The 17,704-nt window shown below is 38.4% G+C and overlaps 1 protein-coding gene and 1 long non-coding RNA gene across 2 annotated transcripts in view; both read right to left on the reverse strand.

Moving 5' to 3' along the window:
• Positions 1 to 219: 219 nt before the first annotated feature.
• The window catches only part of LOC111611970 (scavenger receptor cysteine-rich type 1 protein M130-like), a 47,164-nt gene continuing 29,679 nt past the window's right edge, over positions 220 to 17,704 (reverse strand). The window contains exons 6-8 of the mRNA XM_023351289.1: positions 1,091 to 1,420; positions 803 to 888; positions 220 to 726 (exon numbers count right to left, since the gene is read on the reverse strand). Coding sequence (XP_023207057.1) covers positions 634 to 726; positions 803 to 888; positions 1,091 to 1,420 — 509 coding nt within the window. The 3' untranslated portion in view covers positions 220 to 633. The remainder of the gene's footprint in view (positions 727 to 802; positions 889 to 1,090; positions 1,421 to 17,704) is intronic.
• Positions 6,591 to 8,330, reverse strand: LOC111611985. The gene is made up of 3 exons (XR_002754339.1): positions 8,286 to 8,330; positions 7,910 to 8,209; positions 6,591 to 6,629 (listed from the first exon to the last, which is right to left on the reverse strand). It is a non-coding gene; the product is annotated as an uncharacterized LOC111611985 (long non-coding RNA).

Genomic DNA, 17,704 nt, shown 5'->3' on the forward strand with positions numbered 1-17,704 from the left:
GATCAGAAAACATCAAGTGGCATTTAATACCTCCACCGTTCAGGAGCTAATGGAATATGAACGTCACGCTGAGAAACATGCAACAAAGGGAGGAGAAAGTGCAAATGGACACAGACTGTGCAGTGGGCTGACACGCAGCTCACTGCCTGGCTGGCTAAAGTGGCTAAAACTATACAATAACGAGAGAAAAGATATAAAAAATTAAGGCAGGACAAAGTATTACAAGCTAGGATCAACTGTATTACATTAGTCACACAACAATTCAGAACCCCAACTAAGACAAGGACACAAGCTGGGTTCAGGGCCTGATGGAATTGGCTACCTGACCTTTGACCCCAAATATCCTATCATATGCTATCCTTGCAAGGTTGATGAAGATCAGATTTCGATGAAGTGGGTTTTCTGTTATATTTTGTTTGTTGAATGTTTTGTTTTGTGTTCCCTTCTTATATAAGTTTAACTTAAGTAGGTTTAGTCCAGATACAAATTTCTGAATGTTGAACTTCCTTCCTGCTGCAGGAGCACAGAGACATTTTATCATAGATACATAGACGGATAGATTTCCAGGAGTCTGAAACATGTCTCTGCTCCTTCCTGCGGATGTGAAATGAAGATCATTTTCTCCTGGTTCCTTCAGACTGCAGTCTCCTCCTCTAAGCTGCCTTCAGCTCTGGATCCTTCATCATGATGGTTGTTTTCTGGTCCAGACTTCTGGTTTCTCCTGGCCTGGAAACAGAGGATGGTTCAGCTTCAATGCAAGAACTTTCCCAACTGAACACATCATGCATGATACATGCAGTACCTTAAAGTAGAGGACCAGGCCTGATCCCAGCATACCCAGCAGGACGACAACCAGACTGATGATCAAAGCAGTGGGAGAGGCTGAAACTGAATGAAACAGATTCAGGATCAGCTTTCATCAGATGAGTCCAGCTAGAAAATAATCATATAGACCCTTGTTTTCATGCTGCCTGTAGATCTGATCGTGAACAGTAATATCATCAATCCTCCTCTCTGACCTCATGAATGAGGCAGACAGCTGCTGGTTCACCTGAAGCAGAACTTTTCCTCATGGACTCCATGAGTTTACCTGAGACAGTGAGGTTGAGAGGCTGGCTGATAGAGGAGAAGTTATAGGAGAAAACGTAGACGTGGTAAACGCAGCGGTAGGTTCCTTGGTGGGCGTGGCCAGCAGCAGAGAACAGGAAGAGGGCGGAGTGATTAACAGCTGGCAGGGTCTGGTTCTGAGTGTAGTTAGAGGTGCTGAAGATGAGCTGGAAGGAGCCGCCTTCATACTGAGGTCTGATGGAGCACATGATGCTGAAATGTGAGCCAATGAGGAGCTCAGACCCCTGCTTTCTGCCTGTGGAGACCCCGTCAGTGGAGGAAGACAGGAAGATGAGCGGCTCAACCAGCAGACCTGGGAACGCAGAGGAAACACAGAGACAACTAGATCTAATCTGAGGTGGAAAACAAGATGGCATGAATGAGAAAGAGACAGGAGCTGATCACAGACTGGTTGCCATGGTTACTAGCATGTTTAAACATGATTACTAGCACCTCTATGATAGATCTATAGTCTGTCAGTAATATTTAAACCAGTTTTAGTTTCTCTCTCCTCAAGGTTTCAGGTTCTTAGTTAAAGGTGACGGTTTCTCTGCAGGCATCTGGAACCTGATGGAAGAAACATTTTAAAAGAAATAAATGTGAGAGTTCAGAGTTACCTGAGCAGATGAACTTGTGGCTCTTATTATTGTTTTCATCATAAGGTAAACAGTTCTTTAATGCAGATCCTGACTGCAAACAGTCAGACCTGATCCTCCAAACTGGTCTCTTTGAAGCTTCCTCTGAATTTCTTGCTGAAACAGCAGAACCACAGTCCAGTCCAGCACAAACTGCAGCAACTGAGTTCATGTCCCAGTAACTATACCAAACAGCCACTGGTCTCCACTCTTCATGATGTAACATCTCCAGTCTCCCGGCACATCGGCTGGCCTCTCCCACCAACCTGAAGTTGTCTTGATCTGAGCAGAGACAGAGAGTTCATTAATGAAGGAAGTGAAGCAGTGAACAGCAGCAGGTCTGCAGATCCTCCTCTACCTGAACAGGTGAGTCCAACAGCTTGACCAGGTGAGCAGCTGTTTCTACCTGAACTCTTCCTGCTGCTGCAGTTCAGCAGAGCAGACTCACTGCCTTCACACAGGAACTCTCTGCTCCCCACTGGAGCCTCTGCTTCTCCATAGAGCGCCCCCTGGTGGACTGAAGGAGGCCCACAGCCAATCTCCCTGCAGACCACCTCTGCATCCTGCAGATCAAAGTCTGTTTCACACACTGAGGACCACGACTGGTTGGTCTTCACCTCCAGTCTGCCTGAGCACCGGTTGGTCCCTTGAACCAGCCTGACTGAGTCTGTGGATGCAGAAAGAAAAAAGGTTTAAAATATTTCAGAACTTTATTTTTCTAGATACACATGGAAACATCTCTGAGTTTGATAAAATAGTAAAGGCCAAGAAAACCAAACTACAAAATCTCAGAGCATCAAAGGTGAAGTGAAACCGACTGTACCTGGAATTTTTTTATATAATTTATTTTTGAGGTATTGAGAAGATGACAAAAGCACAATTTCAGTCTGTGATCAGATTCAAAATTCATTTTATTTACATTTCTATTTACAAAAACAAATTAAAAATATGGAACATGGGGTTTTTATTTTGGAGAGACATTACTTTTATCTGTATAACTCAGTAAATTATATAGTAAATAGACACTTCCTGAAGGATGAAGTGTTTTTTTAAATTCTCAACAATCTAGTATTCTTGCATATTGTGTTTGGGTGACATAGGACACCCATTTGGACCACAAGATAATGAACTTGTTCAGTTGAAAATGAATTAGAAATGTTAATTGTTAGGTGAAATGTATATATATTATCATATATTTTTTGTTTCATTTATAACAATAGTGTTACTTATATGATGTTCCTTGATTGTTTTCTTTTCCTTCATCATAAAGACTGTTTCTGTATTTGATCTACTTTATCTCCGTCTTCACAAGAGGGCCTCCCTGAAGAGAAGAGTGATAACCGTGCTCACGGGGTTCATTGCTCAGCTGGACTTCTTCTTTCTTTGAACTGTTAGATAGCTGAAGAATCGTCGCCTTGAAGATATACGACCTGTTCTGTTTTTACTCTGTGTTTTAATGCAAGATAACATGTGTTTAGTTAGTGATTGTCATTAGCACTGCAACTACATGTTCTGTCCCCACCCCTTAGAGTTGCAGTGCCTGCTGTGATAGGGACTCTGAAAGTAATAAAAAGAGAGGAGCGGACAAATGTGTTTCAGAGCGTTTGGAGATTTGTAACTGTAAACACATCTCTGCCCGTTCTCCTCGCGAGTACAAAAGAATCTAACTCTCTTGTCTTTTCTGTGTTTGTTCAACTTGTCTTTAATAGGTGTCAAACCTGACATTAATCTTTCCATCTGATAGATTTCATTAACACACTCTATCCATTCTTCTATAGTGGGAGGTTCAGGGAGGATCCAGCGTCTGGTGACAGTTTGTTTACAGGCTGTGATTAGTATTTGAAACAGATAGTTTATGTTGTCAGGTAGGCATTCTGTGTCACCTCCAATAAAAATAGTACATTTAAAAGGTATTTTCATTTTCAAGATATTTTCAATATTTTTGAGTATTTCTATCCAATAATGTCTTATAATTGTACAGTCCCAAAATATATGCCAGTGGTCGGGTTCTGTGTTTCCACATTGCCTCCAGCACTCAGGCTGCCCCCTGGTATGAGAGATTTTCTGTTTCGGTGTTATAAAACAGTGAATGTAAGCATTTCCAGTTAAATTCTCTCCATGAGTACAAATTAGTACATCTCCAAACTGTCATGCAGTAACTAGGCCATTTTTCTTCTGGGATTTTCATTTTAATTTCCTTTTCCCATTTTGTTTTCACATATAAAGTTGAATGTGTTTTTTTACTCTTAAGTCCCTTACATAACCGCGATATAATACCTTTTTGGATTATTCCTAATATACCGTTAGTATTTCTTTAAGCACTGGTTCCTGTTCATCTATATGTCTGATAGTTTCCCGATTAAGATAATGGCGTACTTGTAGGTATTTATAAAAATTCTGTCTTCCCAAGTTATAAATCGTTTAAAGTGTTTGAAAGTCTTTTATTTGTCCTTTATCCATTAATGAGAAATGTGTTGTTTTGCCTTTAGTTGTTCAACTACAGAATCCTGTATCTGTTTGATTTGGTTTAAAATCAGGATCGTAAGCGTGTCATGTAGTTTATATTCCTGTTTAACATCTGTCCAGATCTTTAATTGGGATCTTATCCAAGGATTTTCATTTTTGAGTTTAATCTGTTCTAAATCTTTATTCCCACAGATTGCCTGTAAGGGGGTGTCTGGAGATAGAGCCAATTCAATATCCTTCCATCGGGCGTTGTAGTTTTTATTACAAAGGTTTATCAGTGGCTTAATTTGTGCAGAATAGAAGTAGTTCTTTAATTGCGGTACATTTCTTTTGAAAGCTGTAGTGTTTTAAATCTAATTCTCTGCATTTTTCCCTGAGCTATAGAAATCTGGAAAGCATTATGTCCCACTCTATAAATTGCTTTCTTGTAATTTCTCCCTGTGGGGCTTGAAACAAGAAAATGAATCTTGGTAGTAGGTTCATTTTGACAGATTCAATTCTTTGGGTTAAACCCATGAAGGGTGACAGTCCATCGTTGTATATCCAGTCTAATTTTGGTCAGAAGATCTTAGCTATAGTGGTTGTATCTTTGGGGATCAGAACCCCAAGGTATTTCAATACAGTTTGGTCCCATTAAAGTTTTAGTTCGACCCACAAAGAATTTGGTGGATTATAAGTAAATGTCAATATCTGCGATTTTTTTCACATTCAATTTATATCCTGCAAATTCACCAAAGCTTCTCAAGCTATCAAATAATGTAGGCAGCGACGTGCTTGGTTCGCTAATTTATAACAACACATCATCCGCAAATAGCGCCACTTTGTGTGCTTCACCAGAAATGTTTATACTCTTGATATTGTCAGTTTGCCTAATTAGTTGGGCGAACGGTTCCATGAAAAGGCCAAATAGTAATGGAGCGAGTCCACATCCTCGTCTCGTTCCTTGTTCTAATTCAAAGGTATTTGAAAGATGTCCATTGATTTTTATCTGTGCAATTGGTTTTTTGTATAGTGACCTGATTACGTCAATAAAATTGGAGTGGAAACCAAATTTCTCGAGTTCTTTATATAGAAAGTCCCAGCTTACTGTATCGAGAGCTTCTTCAGCATCGCGGCTGATCACTGCAGCTGGTGTTTGGCAGTTTTGAATGTGGTTCAGGATATGCAATGTGTGACGGATATAATCATGGGTTTGTCTCTGTGGGATAAAACCGGTCTGATTGGTCTGAATAAGTTCTGGGAGTATCTCCTGTATTCTCCTTGAGAGAATTGATGTGAATAATTTATAATCAATATTAAGAACAGAGATAGGTCTGTAGGACCTGCAGCTCAGATGGTCCTTTCCTTCTTTTGGAATAACAGATACTGTAGCCTGTTGCCATGTTGGTGGCATTTTACCCTTTTTCAGAGCCATGTTAAACATTTGAAGGAGGAATGGTGATAACTCTGACTTAAATTGCTTTTGGACGGAAATCCGTCTGGACCAGGAGATTTGTTTGTTTAAGCTTTGTAATGGCGTAAGAGAGATCCCGCTCTGTGATATTCGCTATTAATCTTTGATTTTGATCACACGACAGAACAGGTAGGTTCAGTTGTTCAAGGAATTGTTTAATTTGCTGCGATCTTTTAAGCTTGGTTGTGTGTATAATTGTTTATAGTAAGTTTGAAAAGCTTGTTGGATTTCATTTTATTTATATACACACCTCTCAGAATTTGGGTCCCTTATTTTATATATTGTGTTTTCTGCTTGTTGGTTTTTAAATTTTCTCCCAAAGAGTTTTGCTAATTTGGCTCTCGATTCATATCTCTGTTTAGTATAAATCATCTTTTTTCGTATTTCTTGTAAATACATTGCATTAAGTTTATTTCTTAATACTTTAATCTTTATATGATGTTCTGGTTTTAGTTCTTATGTTTTGTCTCAACCCTTTTTTAGGTTGTTTAATTCTGATAGTTTTAATTTGTTTGCTCTCTTTCTTTGGACACAGAAAGATATAATTTTTACCTATCATAACCACTTTTAGTGCATCCCAAACTATTTCTGGACTAACCTCTCTGTTATTGTTTTCTTTTAGAAATGTGTTTATGTCAGATTTGATTAGTTTTGTAATTTGGAAGTCATTCAGTCAGACAGTATACTCGTATATAATCTCCATTGTGTACTTTCATCTAATTTTAAAGTTAATAATAGGGGGCATGCTCAGAGAAGTAAATGTTGCCAATCTCACAGTTACTAATCTTATGACAATCTCTTTTAACAGTAAAGAAATAACCTATTCTAGAGTATACCACATGTTCATGAGAGAAATGAGTATAATCACGGCTTGTTGGATATAAACTCCTACAGATATCTATAACAACATAATCTGATATGGGATTATATTGAGCACCGGTTGGTCCCTTGAACCAGCCTGACTGAGTCTGTGGATGCAGAAAGAAAAAAGGTTTAAAATATTTCAGAACTTTATTTTTATAGATCCACATGGAAACATGTTGGGTAAATTGTATTACTAGTATTATCAAATATTCGTTGTATCATGTAGCCTTGTAGTTACATTTAGATAATATTTACTTATATGCTTATTCTCTTTTACTCTTAGTATAAGTAAAGTTTCTGTGTGTTAAATAACTTTGATTCCTTCCTAAGGACTCCCTGGGAGATGGAGGTGTCAGTTGCTCCCAGCAGAGTTTTACAGTCCTACAATAAACTCTGCTTTGTTCTTCTTTGTGCTACAAAGCCGTTGCTTTGAAGCTATACAACGTGTCCTATTCAACGCCGTGCCTGGAGCAAAAGGATCTAGAGTGTAGATAACATGTGTCTAGATAGTGAATGTTATTAGCGCTGCAACCATGTGATGAATTGTTGACCCCTTAGAGTTGCAGTGCTCTCTGTGATAGGGACTCTGAAAGCAATAAAATAGAGGAGCAGGCATATGTGTTTTCAGAGCGGTTGGAGATTTGTAACTGAAAGCACATCTCTGTCTGCTCTCCTCGCGAGAAACAATGAATCTAACTCTCTTCTCTTTCCTATGATCTTTATAATCTTTATATGATGTTCTGGTTTTAGTTCTTATGTTTTGTCTCAACCCTTTTTTAGGTTGTTTAATTCTGATAGTTTTAATTTGTTTGCTCTCTTTATTTGGACACAGAAAAGATATAATTTTTACCTCTCATAACCACTCTTAGTGCATCCCAAACTATTTCTGGACTAACCTCTCTGTTATTGTTTTCTTTTAGAAATGTGTTTATGTCAGATTTGATTAGTTTCGTAATTTGGAAGTCATTCAGTCATACAGTATACTCGTTTTCAATCTCCATTGTGTACTTTCATCTCATTTTAAAGTTAATAATAGGGGGCATGCTCAGAGAAGTAAATGTTGCCAATCTCACAGTTACTAATCTTATGACAATCTCTTTTAACAGTAAAGAAATAACCTATTCTAGAGTATACCACATGTTCATGAGAGAAATGAGTATAATCACGGCCTGTTGGATATAAACTCCTACAGATATCTATAACACCATAATCTGATATGGGATTATATTGAGCTATGGATTAAGACTTATTTTCCAAACTCCTCCACAAATAAGTATACCAGTTTATTGTCCCATTAAATCAAAAGTGACAGTTTCTCTGCAGACATCTGGAACCTGACGGAAGAAACATTTTAAAAGAAATAAATATGAGAGTTCAGAGTTACCTGAGCAGATGAGCTCATGGCGCCAAACACTGTTTTCATCATAAGGTAAACAGCTCTTTTCTTCAGAACCTGACTGCAAACAGTCAGAACTGATCCTCCAAACTGGTCTGTAAGAAACTGGCCCTGACTTTCTTGCTGAAACAGCAGAACCACAGTCCAGTTTAGCACAAACTGCAGCAACTGAGTTCATGTCCCAGTAAGGATTCATAACATCCACTGGTCTCCACTTTTCTAGATGTTTCCTCTCCAGTCTCCCAGCACATCGGCTGGCCTCTCCCACCAACCTGATGTTGTCTTGATCTGAGCAGATACAGAGAGTTCATTAATGAAGGAAGTGAAGCAGTGAACAGCAGCAGGTCTGCAGATCCTCCTCTACCTGAACAGGTGAGTCCAACAGCTTGACCAGGTGAGCAGCTGTTTCTACCTGAACTCTTCCTGCTGCTGCAGTTCAGCAGAGCAGACTCACTGCCTTCACACAGGAACTCTCTGCTCCCCACTGGAGCCTCTGCTTCTCCATAGAGCGCCCCCTGGTGGACTGAAGGAGGCCCACAGCCAATCTCCCTGCAGACCACCTCTGCATAATGCAGATCAAAGTCTTTTTCACACACTGAGGACCACGACTGGTCGGTCTTCACGTCCAGTCTGCCTGAGCACCGGTTGGTCCCTTGAACCAGCCTGACTGAGTCTGTGGATGCAGAAAGAAAAAAGGTTTAAAATATTTCAGAACTTTATTTTTATAGATCCACATGGAAACATGTTGGGTAAATTGTATTACTAGTATTATCAAATATTCGTTGTATCATGTAGCCTTGTAATTACATTTAGATAATATTTACTTATATGCTTATTCTCTTTTACTCTTAGTATAAGTAAAGTTTCTGTGTGTTAAATAACTCTGATTCCTTCCTAAGGACTCCCTGGGAGATGGAGGTGTTAGTTGCTCCCAGCAGAGTTTTACAGTCCTACAATAAACTCTGCTTTGTTCTTCTTTGTGCTACAAAGCCGTTGCTTTGAAGCTATACAACGTGTCCTATTCAACGCCGTGCCTGGAGCAAAAGGATCTAGAGTGTAGATAACATGTGTCTAGATAGTGAATGTTATTAGCGCTGCAACCATGTGATGAATTGTTGACCCCACCCCTTAGAGTTGCAGTACTCTCTGTGATAGGGACTCTGAAAGCAATAAAATAGAGGAGCAGGCATATGTGTTTTCAGAGCGGTTGGAGATTTGTAACTGAAAGCACATCTCTGTCTGCTCTCCTTGCGAGAAACAAAGAATCTAACTCTCTTGTCTTTCCTGTGTTTGTTTAATAGGTATTTAGACGATTTACACCGATAGTCAGTATGCGTTTGCAACAGTACTGGAAAAATAGGGGTATGATAACTTCGACAGGAAAACCAGTAACTCATGCAGACCTATTAAAAGAATTACTACAAGCTGTGCAGCTACCAAAACAACTAGCAATTTGTAAATGTGCCGCACACACCACAGGGAAAGATAAAGTGTCTCTAGGGAACGCCTTCGCTGATGAGATGGCAAAAAAAGCAGCGGAGGGACAAATAAAGATCTTATATATGGAAAAAAAAATCAAACATATGACAAAGGATCCTAAAAGACATGCAACAATTAAGTCCTAAAAAAAGAAAGAGATCTTTGGATTAAAAAAGGAGCAAAAATAGAAGATCAAATTTATAAGTGACCTGCAAATAAGCCTATCTTGCCAAAAAAACTTGTATAGGTGGGCTGCAATATTGAGTCATGGCGTTTCGCATGTCTCAACAGGGGGGATGGTAGGACAGATACATTAACATTACTCTATTTATGGATTTATTTCTTTTTCAAGAACTTTTAATGCATTACAAAAGGTCATTTCATTTCAAAAGTGCCTACAGAAAGAAGAGAGGGCTGCAAATGAAATAAGGAAATAAAGTGAATAAATAAATAGCTAAATACATGACTGATTAGGTAGATAAATAAATAAAATAAAAACTGTGTATAGAATTGACAACTAAAATATTAGATAAAAATGTTAATTATTCCTTCTAGGCTAAAAAGGTAGGAGGAAAATAGAATAAAATACAATGAGTAAAATAGGATTTTTTTTAATGAGTTGAGGATAAAGACAAAACAAAGATCTTTAGAGAAACAGGCTCTAACTGTAAGAGGCATTGCTCAGATAACAACAAATGTAGATCAGGGGGACTTGCAGCCCCCCTTGCAGCAGCTCAGCAGGAGAGCCACAGAGCTGGGCTGTAACTCCCACCCCACTAGATTCAACTAATTAACATGTGAAGCCTCTTTGCATACCACTATTTTTTAAGTGCGAAGCAACCCCCACTTGCAGCAGCTCAGCAGGACAGAACGGGAAGTTGTGATGCAAATCACTTTCTCTCCCATCATCTAAAAGTACCTCTTGACAAAACTTCAGACTATAAGTTACAATTTTAGTAGTGGAACGACAAAAGGTACCCCCAAAAGGTTTTAAGTTCAAATTAAAATTAGATGAAACTAAAACATATCTGCAGGATTTTGATGTAGTTTGGTTTCCTAGATTTAGTGAAACATTTTCTCTTTAGAGTAGATCAGGGGTGTCCAAACTTTTTGCAAAGAGGGCCAGATTTGATAAAGTGAAGATGCCCGGGGGCCAATAGTTTGTTCGGACATTTTTTAACTACAAAAGTTTCATGCAAATACACACCGTTATAAAACAATTTTCATTGTCACAATTATCTTTATTTTTCAAATGACAAAATAACCAAATATAAGCCACTCAGGCAGATGAGAACAACTCTAAAAACCCAAATTCTGCCTTTCATTCATATCTGGAGAGTCCGATAACATTGAACAAACTGTATGAAATACCTTAAATTTACATGAGTTTAAAAATATCTTTGCCTCAAGAACATTTTAAACAGGAGTTATAAGTGATGCAAAGTTGTCTATTATTATTAAATCTTAAAACAAGTGAATTTTGCTCTTTACAATATTTACAATATATTTCAGAAAGTAATAGTTTGTCACATCTACAGGTTCATAACATCAACAGTAATAACCAAATCTTACTCAAGAGTTTAATAAAATTAAGTGCCATAAATGTTCAATTCGCTTTTCACTGCTGATAGTGACAGACGTTGCCGTTCAAAATACTCAGTTTCATGTCCTCAACTCTCAATGTTGGGTAAATTGTATTACTAGTATTATCAAATATTCGTTGTATCATGTAGCCTTGTAGTTACATTTAGATAATGTTTACTTATATGCTTATTCTCTTTTACTCTTAGTATAAGTAAAGTTTCTGTGTGTTAAATAACTCTGATTCCTTCCTAGGGACTCCCTGGGAGATGGAGGTGTTAGTTGCTCCCAGCAGAGTTTTACAGTCCTACAATAAACTCTGCTTTGTTCTTCTTTGTGCTACAAAGCCGTTGCTTTGAAGCTATACAACGTGTAATATTCGACGCCGTGCCTGGAGCAAAAGGATCTAGAGTGTAGATAACATGTGTCTAGATAGTGAATGTTATTAGCGCTGCAACCATGTGATGAATTGTTGACCCCACCCCTTAGAGTTGCAGAACTCTCTGTGATAGGGACTCTGAAAGCAATAAAATAGAGGAGCAGGCATATGTGTTTTCAGAGCAGTTGGAGATTTGTAACTGAAAGCACATCTCTGTCTGCTCTCCTCGCGAGAAACAATGAATCTAACTCTCTTGTCTTTCCTGTGTTTGTTTAATAGGTATTTAGACCTGACATTATTTGGTCCTTCGCAGCCGGATGCCAATATACCGAACAGATTCCGGCAGGCGTGGTGGACCCCAGTAAAGACCGTGCGCACGGCAAGTTTCCTAGTGGAAACTTATCAGAACCTGTTCAAGGGCTGGCTCTTGGCCTGCCTGCTGGGATCTGACGGTTGACGACTCCGAGGGAGAGACAGAGGGTGTGTGGATTCTTGTTTAAAAGTGTGGCGAATGACTGGGGGTCATTGCGCGAATAGAAAAACCCTGTAAATTCTAGACTCTAACAGGTAAAAAATAGGGCACAAAATCCGTGAAGGACGTCCGAAGTCATTGCGCAAAATTTCGTGGAAACAGGTGCACGGAGCCTGGTGCAGACCTGCAGTAAAATTTAATAAATTGGAAGATAAAAATAAACATAATAAAATTTAATCAATTAGGCGATAAAAATAAAAAATAATAAAATTTAATCAATTAGGCGATAAAAATAAAAATAATAAAATTTCCTCAATTCGATATATAATAATAAAATTTAATCAACAATAAAAATATTTAAATCAGGCACTAAAATTGTAATTGGAACGGATGGCGGAGTCCGGCAAAGCAGGAGCTTAAATTCCGCAACGGCACGTGTGATTGTGCGTGTGATTGGAGATATAAATACCACTTGGTGTTTTATCTCATATAAAACAGTAGGGTTGTAACCAGCAAACCTGTCTTGGATGCACAGGTAAGAACCCCCCACTCGAAAGAGTTGAAGCGGGGGTTACCACTACAGGTATTTTTAATTGCTGGCCTACTGAAAATATCTCCAGTTTATAGGATTCCCTAGAAGTCGAAAAAACTGGGCCAAATTTTATTTTAAAAAAAATGGGGAAAAGTATAAGCAAGAATAAGCCAACAGACAGTTTAAAAACAAATGACTGGAAATATGTTGAAAATCAGGATCTGCATAAAATAAAAATTTAGACAAATGGATAACACACTATAACTTTGACGGCCGTCTAAACTCACAAAAACTAACAGTACTGCAGGATAAAATAATTAAAAAAACAAAGTCAAACCCAAAGGAAATGCGCAAAGAAGGGTATGAGGATGTAAAATTTTGGTTAGAATTAGCAAAAAAAAGAGAAGAGGGGGAGGATGATGAGACAGGGCTTAGAAGTGTGAGAAGGCAGGCAGTGGAGCAGCGAGCAGCAGGAGGGGGAGGGGAAGTAGCTGAAGTTAACCAGTACTAAAATAGCAAAACAGAAGGGGAGAAACAAATAGTACAAAATGCAAAACTATACCCCGACTTGCCCTCACCCCCACAATATGAGGAGAAAGGTAGTGAGGGGCCTATCACTAGATCACAAACAGCAAACTTTAAGTGGTCTAAGAACTGGGGAGAAACTTTGGTGCAGGGAGCCACAGCTCCCAGTGGGTCTTTTCTCCCTCCCCCATGTTGCCCTTCAGAAGAGCCAAATAGTCAGCCACACACGACTGGTCTGTATCCTATGATACAAGTGACAAATCCTAATGCGGCTGGGCCTGACAAGAATTATGAAGACAGGCTCAACAAGGTCACACCAGCTAAAATCACAGTGACCTATCTGTATACAGATACAAAACACACAGCCGTTGCAGCTGTCGCTCTTCCTGATGATTTAAAATCTTTAGACAGAATGTGGACCTCCCCGCATGTATCTCTGTTTAAATAAAAAAACAGATGATGTCTTTTCTGGGGTTAACTAACTATTGTCGAACCTGGGTGCCTAATTATGCAGAAATTGTGGCCCCTTTAAGCAAACTAATGTATAAAAAAGATCTAAAAATGTCTTCCTCTTTGAAATGGACAGAGGAAGCAAAAAAAAAAGCACTATGTGGAATAAAGCAGGCCCTAGTGTCAAGTGCTGTGCTTGCCTTACCAGACTATAAAAAACCTTTTTTCCAAATGGTGGATTGCAAAGGTCAGTATATGACCTCGGTACTAGTTCAACAACATGGTGATAAAATGAGACCAATAGCATATTTTTCTTCCAAACTTGATAGTGTGGCGTGCGCCCAGCCTCCCTGTGTGAGAGCCGTGATTGCTGCTTCTATGGCTGTAGAAGTTAGTGCTCCTATTGTACTGTTTCATCCGTTAACATTAAACGTACCACATGCAGTTTCAGCACTATTATTACAAACAAATATGACTTTTTTATCGCCTGCGAGGCATCTCTCCTGTATGAGCACATTATTATCGCAACCTCATATGACTATTGAAAGATGCACAGTTTTAAATCCTGCAACTTTGTTACCTCTTCCAGATGATGGTACAAAGCATGATTGTCAGGAAATGACAGAACAAAACGCAAAGAGTAGAAATGAATTAAAAGATCTACCATTAGATCAAGGTGAAATACTTTTTGTTGATGGTTCCTCAAAGAAAAATAAAGAAGTGACGATTTACACCGATAGTCAGTATGCGTTTGCAACAGTACTGGAAAAATAGGGGTATGATAACTTCGACAGGAAAACCAGTAACTCATGCAGACCTATTAAAAGAATTACTACAAGCTGTGCAGCTACCAAAACAACTAGCAATTTGTAAATGTGCCGCACACACCACAGGGAAAGATAAAGTGTCTCTAGGGAACGCCTTCGCTGATGAGATGGCAAAAAAAGCAGCGGAGGGACAAATAAAGATCTTATATATGGAAAAAAAAATCAAACATATGACAAAGGATCCTAAAAGACATGCAACAATTAAGTCCTAAAAAAAGAAAGAGATCTTTGGATTAAAAAAGGAGCAAAAATAGAAGATCAAATTTATAAGTGACCTGCAAATAAGCCTATCTTGCCAAAAAACTTGTATAGGTGGGCTGCAATATTGAGTCATGGCGTTTCGCATGTCTCAACAGGGGGGATGGTAGGACAGATACATTAACATTACTCTATTTATGGATTTATTTCTTTTTCAAGAACTTTTAATGCATTACAAAAGGTCATTTCATTTCAAAAGTGCCTACAGAAAGAAGAGAGGGCTGCAAATGAAATAAGGAAATAAAGTGAATAAATAAATAGCTAAATACATGACTGATTAGGTAGATAAATAAATAAAATAAAAACTGTGTATAGAATTGACAACTAAAATATTAGATAAAAATGTTAATTATTCCTTCTAGGCTAAAAAGGTAGGAGGAAAATAGAATAAAATACAATGAGTAAAATAGGATTTTTTTTAATGAGTTGAGGATAAAGACAAAACAAAGATCTTTAGAGAAACAGGCTCTAACTGTAAGAGGCATTGCTCAGATAACAACAAATGTAGATCAGGGGGACTTGCAGCCCCCCTTGCAGCAGCTCAGCAGGAGAGCCACAGAGCTGGGCTGTAACTCCCACCCCACTAGATTCAACTAATTAACATGTGAAGCCTCTTTGCATACCACTATTTTTTAAGTGCGAAGCAACCCCCACTTGCAGCAGCTCAGCAGGACAGAACGGGAAGTTGTGATGCAAATCACTTTCTCTCCCATCATCTAAAAGTACCTCTTGACAAAACTTCAGACTATAAGTTACAATTTTAGTAGTGGAACGACAAAAGGTACCCCAAAAAGGTTTTAAGTTCAAATTAAAATTAGATGAAACTAAAACATATCTGCAGGATTTTGATGTAGTTTGGTTTCCTAGATTTAGTGAAACATTTTCTCTTTAGAGTAGATCAGGGGTGTCCAAACTTTTTGCAAAGAGGGCCAGATTTGATAAAGTGAAGATGCCCGGGGGCCAATAGTTTGTTCGGACATTTTTTAACTACAAAAGTTTCATGCAAATACACACCGTTATAAAACAATTTTCATTGTCACAATTATCTTTATTTTTCAAATGACAAAATAACCAAATATAAGCCACTCAGGCAGATGAGAACAACTCTAAAAACCCAAATTCTGCCTTTCATTCATATCTGGAGAGTCCGATAACATTGAACAAACTGTATGAAATACCTTAAATTTACATGAGTTTAAAAATATCTTTGCCTCAAGAACATTTTAAACAGGAGTTATAAGTGATGCAAAGTTGTCTATTATTATTAAATCTTAAAACAAGTGAATTTTGCTCTTTACAATATTTACAATATATTTCAGAAAGTAATAGTTTGTCACATCTACAGGTTCATAACATCAACAGTAATAACCAAATCTTACTCAAGAGTTTAATAAAATTAAGTGCCATAAATGTTCAATTCGCTTTTCACTGCTGATAGTGACAGACGTTGCCGTTCAAAATACTCAGTTTCATGTCCTCAACTCTCAATGTTGGGTAAATTGTATTACTAGTATTATCAAATATTCGTTGTATCATGTAGCCTTGTAGTTACATTTAGATAATGTTTACTTATATGCTTATTCTCTTTTACTCTTAGTATAAGTAAAGTTTCTGTGTGTTAAATAACTCTGATTCCTTCCTAGGGACTCCCTTGGAGATGGAGGTGTTAGTTGCTCCCAGCAGAGTTTTACAGTCCTACAATAAACTCTGCTTTGTTCTTCTTTGTGCTACAAAGCCGTTGCTTTGAAGCTATACAACGTGTAATATTCGACGCCGTGCCTGGAGCAAAAGGATCTAGAGTGTAGATAACATGTGTCTAGATAGTGAATGTTATTAGCGCTGCAACCATGTGATGAATTGTTGACCCCACCCCTTAGAGTTGCAGAACTCTCTGTGATAGGGACTCTGAAAGCAATAAAATAGAGGAGCAGGCATATGTGTTTTCAGAGCAGTTGGAGATTTGTAACTGAAAGCACATCTCTGTCTGCTCTCCTCGCGAGAAACAATGAATCTAACTCTCTTGTCTTTCCTGTGTTTGTTTAATAGGTATTTAGACCTGACATTATTTGGTCCTTCGCAGCCGGATGCCAATATACCGAACAGATTCCGGCAGGCGTGGTGGACCCCAGTAAAGACCGTGCGCACGGCAAGTTTCCTAGTGGAAACTTATCAGAACCTGTTCAAGGGCTGGCTCTTGGCCTGCCTGCTGGGATCTGACGGTTGACGACTCCGAGGGAGAGACAGAGGGTGTGTGGATTCTTGTTTAAAAGTGTGGCGAATGACTGGGGGTCATTGCGCGAATAGAAAAACCCTGTAAATTCTAGACTCTAACAGGTAAAAAATAGGGCACAAAATCCGTGAAGGACGTCCGAAGTCATTGCGCAAAATTTCGTGGAAACAGGTGCACGGAGCCTGGTGCAGACCTGCAGTAAAATTTAATAAATTGGAAGATAAAAATAAACATAATAAAATTTAATCAATTAGGCGATAAAAATAAAAAATAATAAAATTTAATCAATTAGGCGATAAAAATAAAAATAATAAAATTTCCTCAATTCGATATATAATAATAAAATTTAATCAACAATAAAAATATTTAAATCAGGCACTAAAATTGTAATTGGAACGGATGGCGGAGTCCGGCAAAGCAGGAGCTTAAATTCCGCAACGGCACGTGTGATTGTGCGTGTGATTGGAGATATAAATACCACTTGGTGTTTTATCTCATATAAAACAGTAGGGTTGTAACCAGCAAACCTGTCTTGGATGCACAGGTAAGAACCCCCCACTCGAAAGAGTTGAAGCGGGGGTTACCACTACAGGTATTTTTAATTGCTGGCCTACTGAAAATATCTCCAGTTTATAGGATTCCCTAGAAGTCGAAAAAACTGGGCCAAATTTTATTTTAAAAAAAATGGGGAAAAGTATAAGCAAGAATAAGCCAACAGACAGTTTAAAAACAAATGACTGGAAATATGTTGAAAATCAGGATCTGCATAAAATAAAAATTTAGACAAATGGATAACACACTATAACTTTGACGGCCGTCTAAACTCACAAAAACTAACAGTACTGCAGGATAAAATAATTAAAAAAACAAAGTCAAACCCAAAGGAAATGCGCAAAGAAGGGTATGAGGATGTAAAATTTTGGTTAGAATTAGCAAAAAAAAGAGAAGAGGGGGAGGATGATGAGACAGGGCTTAGAAGTGTGAGAAGGCAGGCAGTGGAGCAGCGAGCAGCAGGAGGGGGAGGGGAAGTAGCTGAAGTTAACCAGTACT

This window comes from Xiphophorus maculatus, chromosome 18, assembly GCF_002775205.1.
Source record: "Xiphophorus maculatus strain JP 163 A chromosome 18, X_maculatus-5.0-male, whole genome shotgun sequence".
Taxonomy (NCBI): domain Eukaryota; kingdom Metazoa; phylum Chordata; class Actinopteri; order Cyprinodontiformes; family Poeciliidae; genus Xiphophorus; species Xiphophorus maculatus.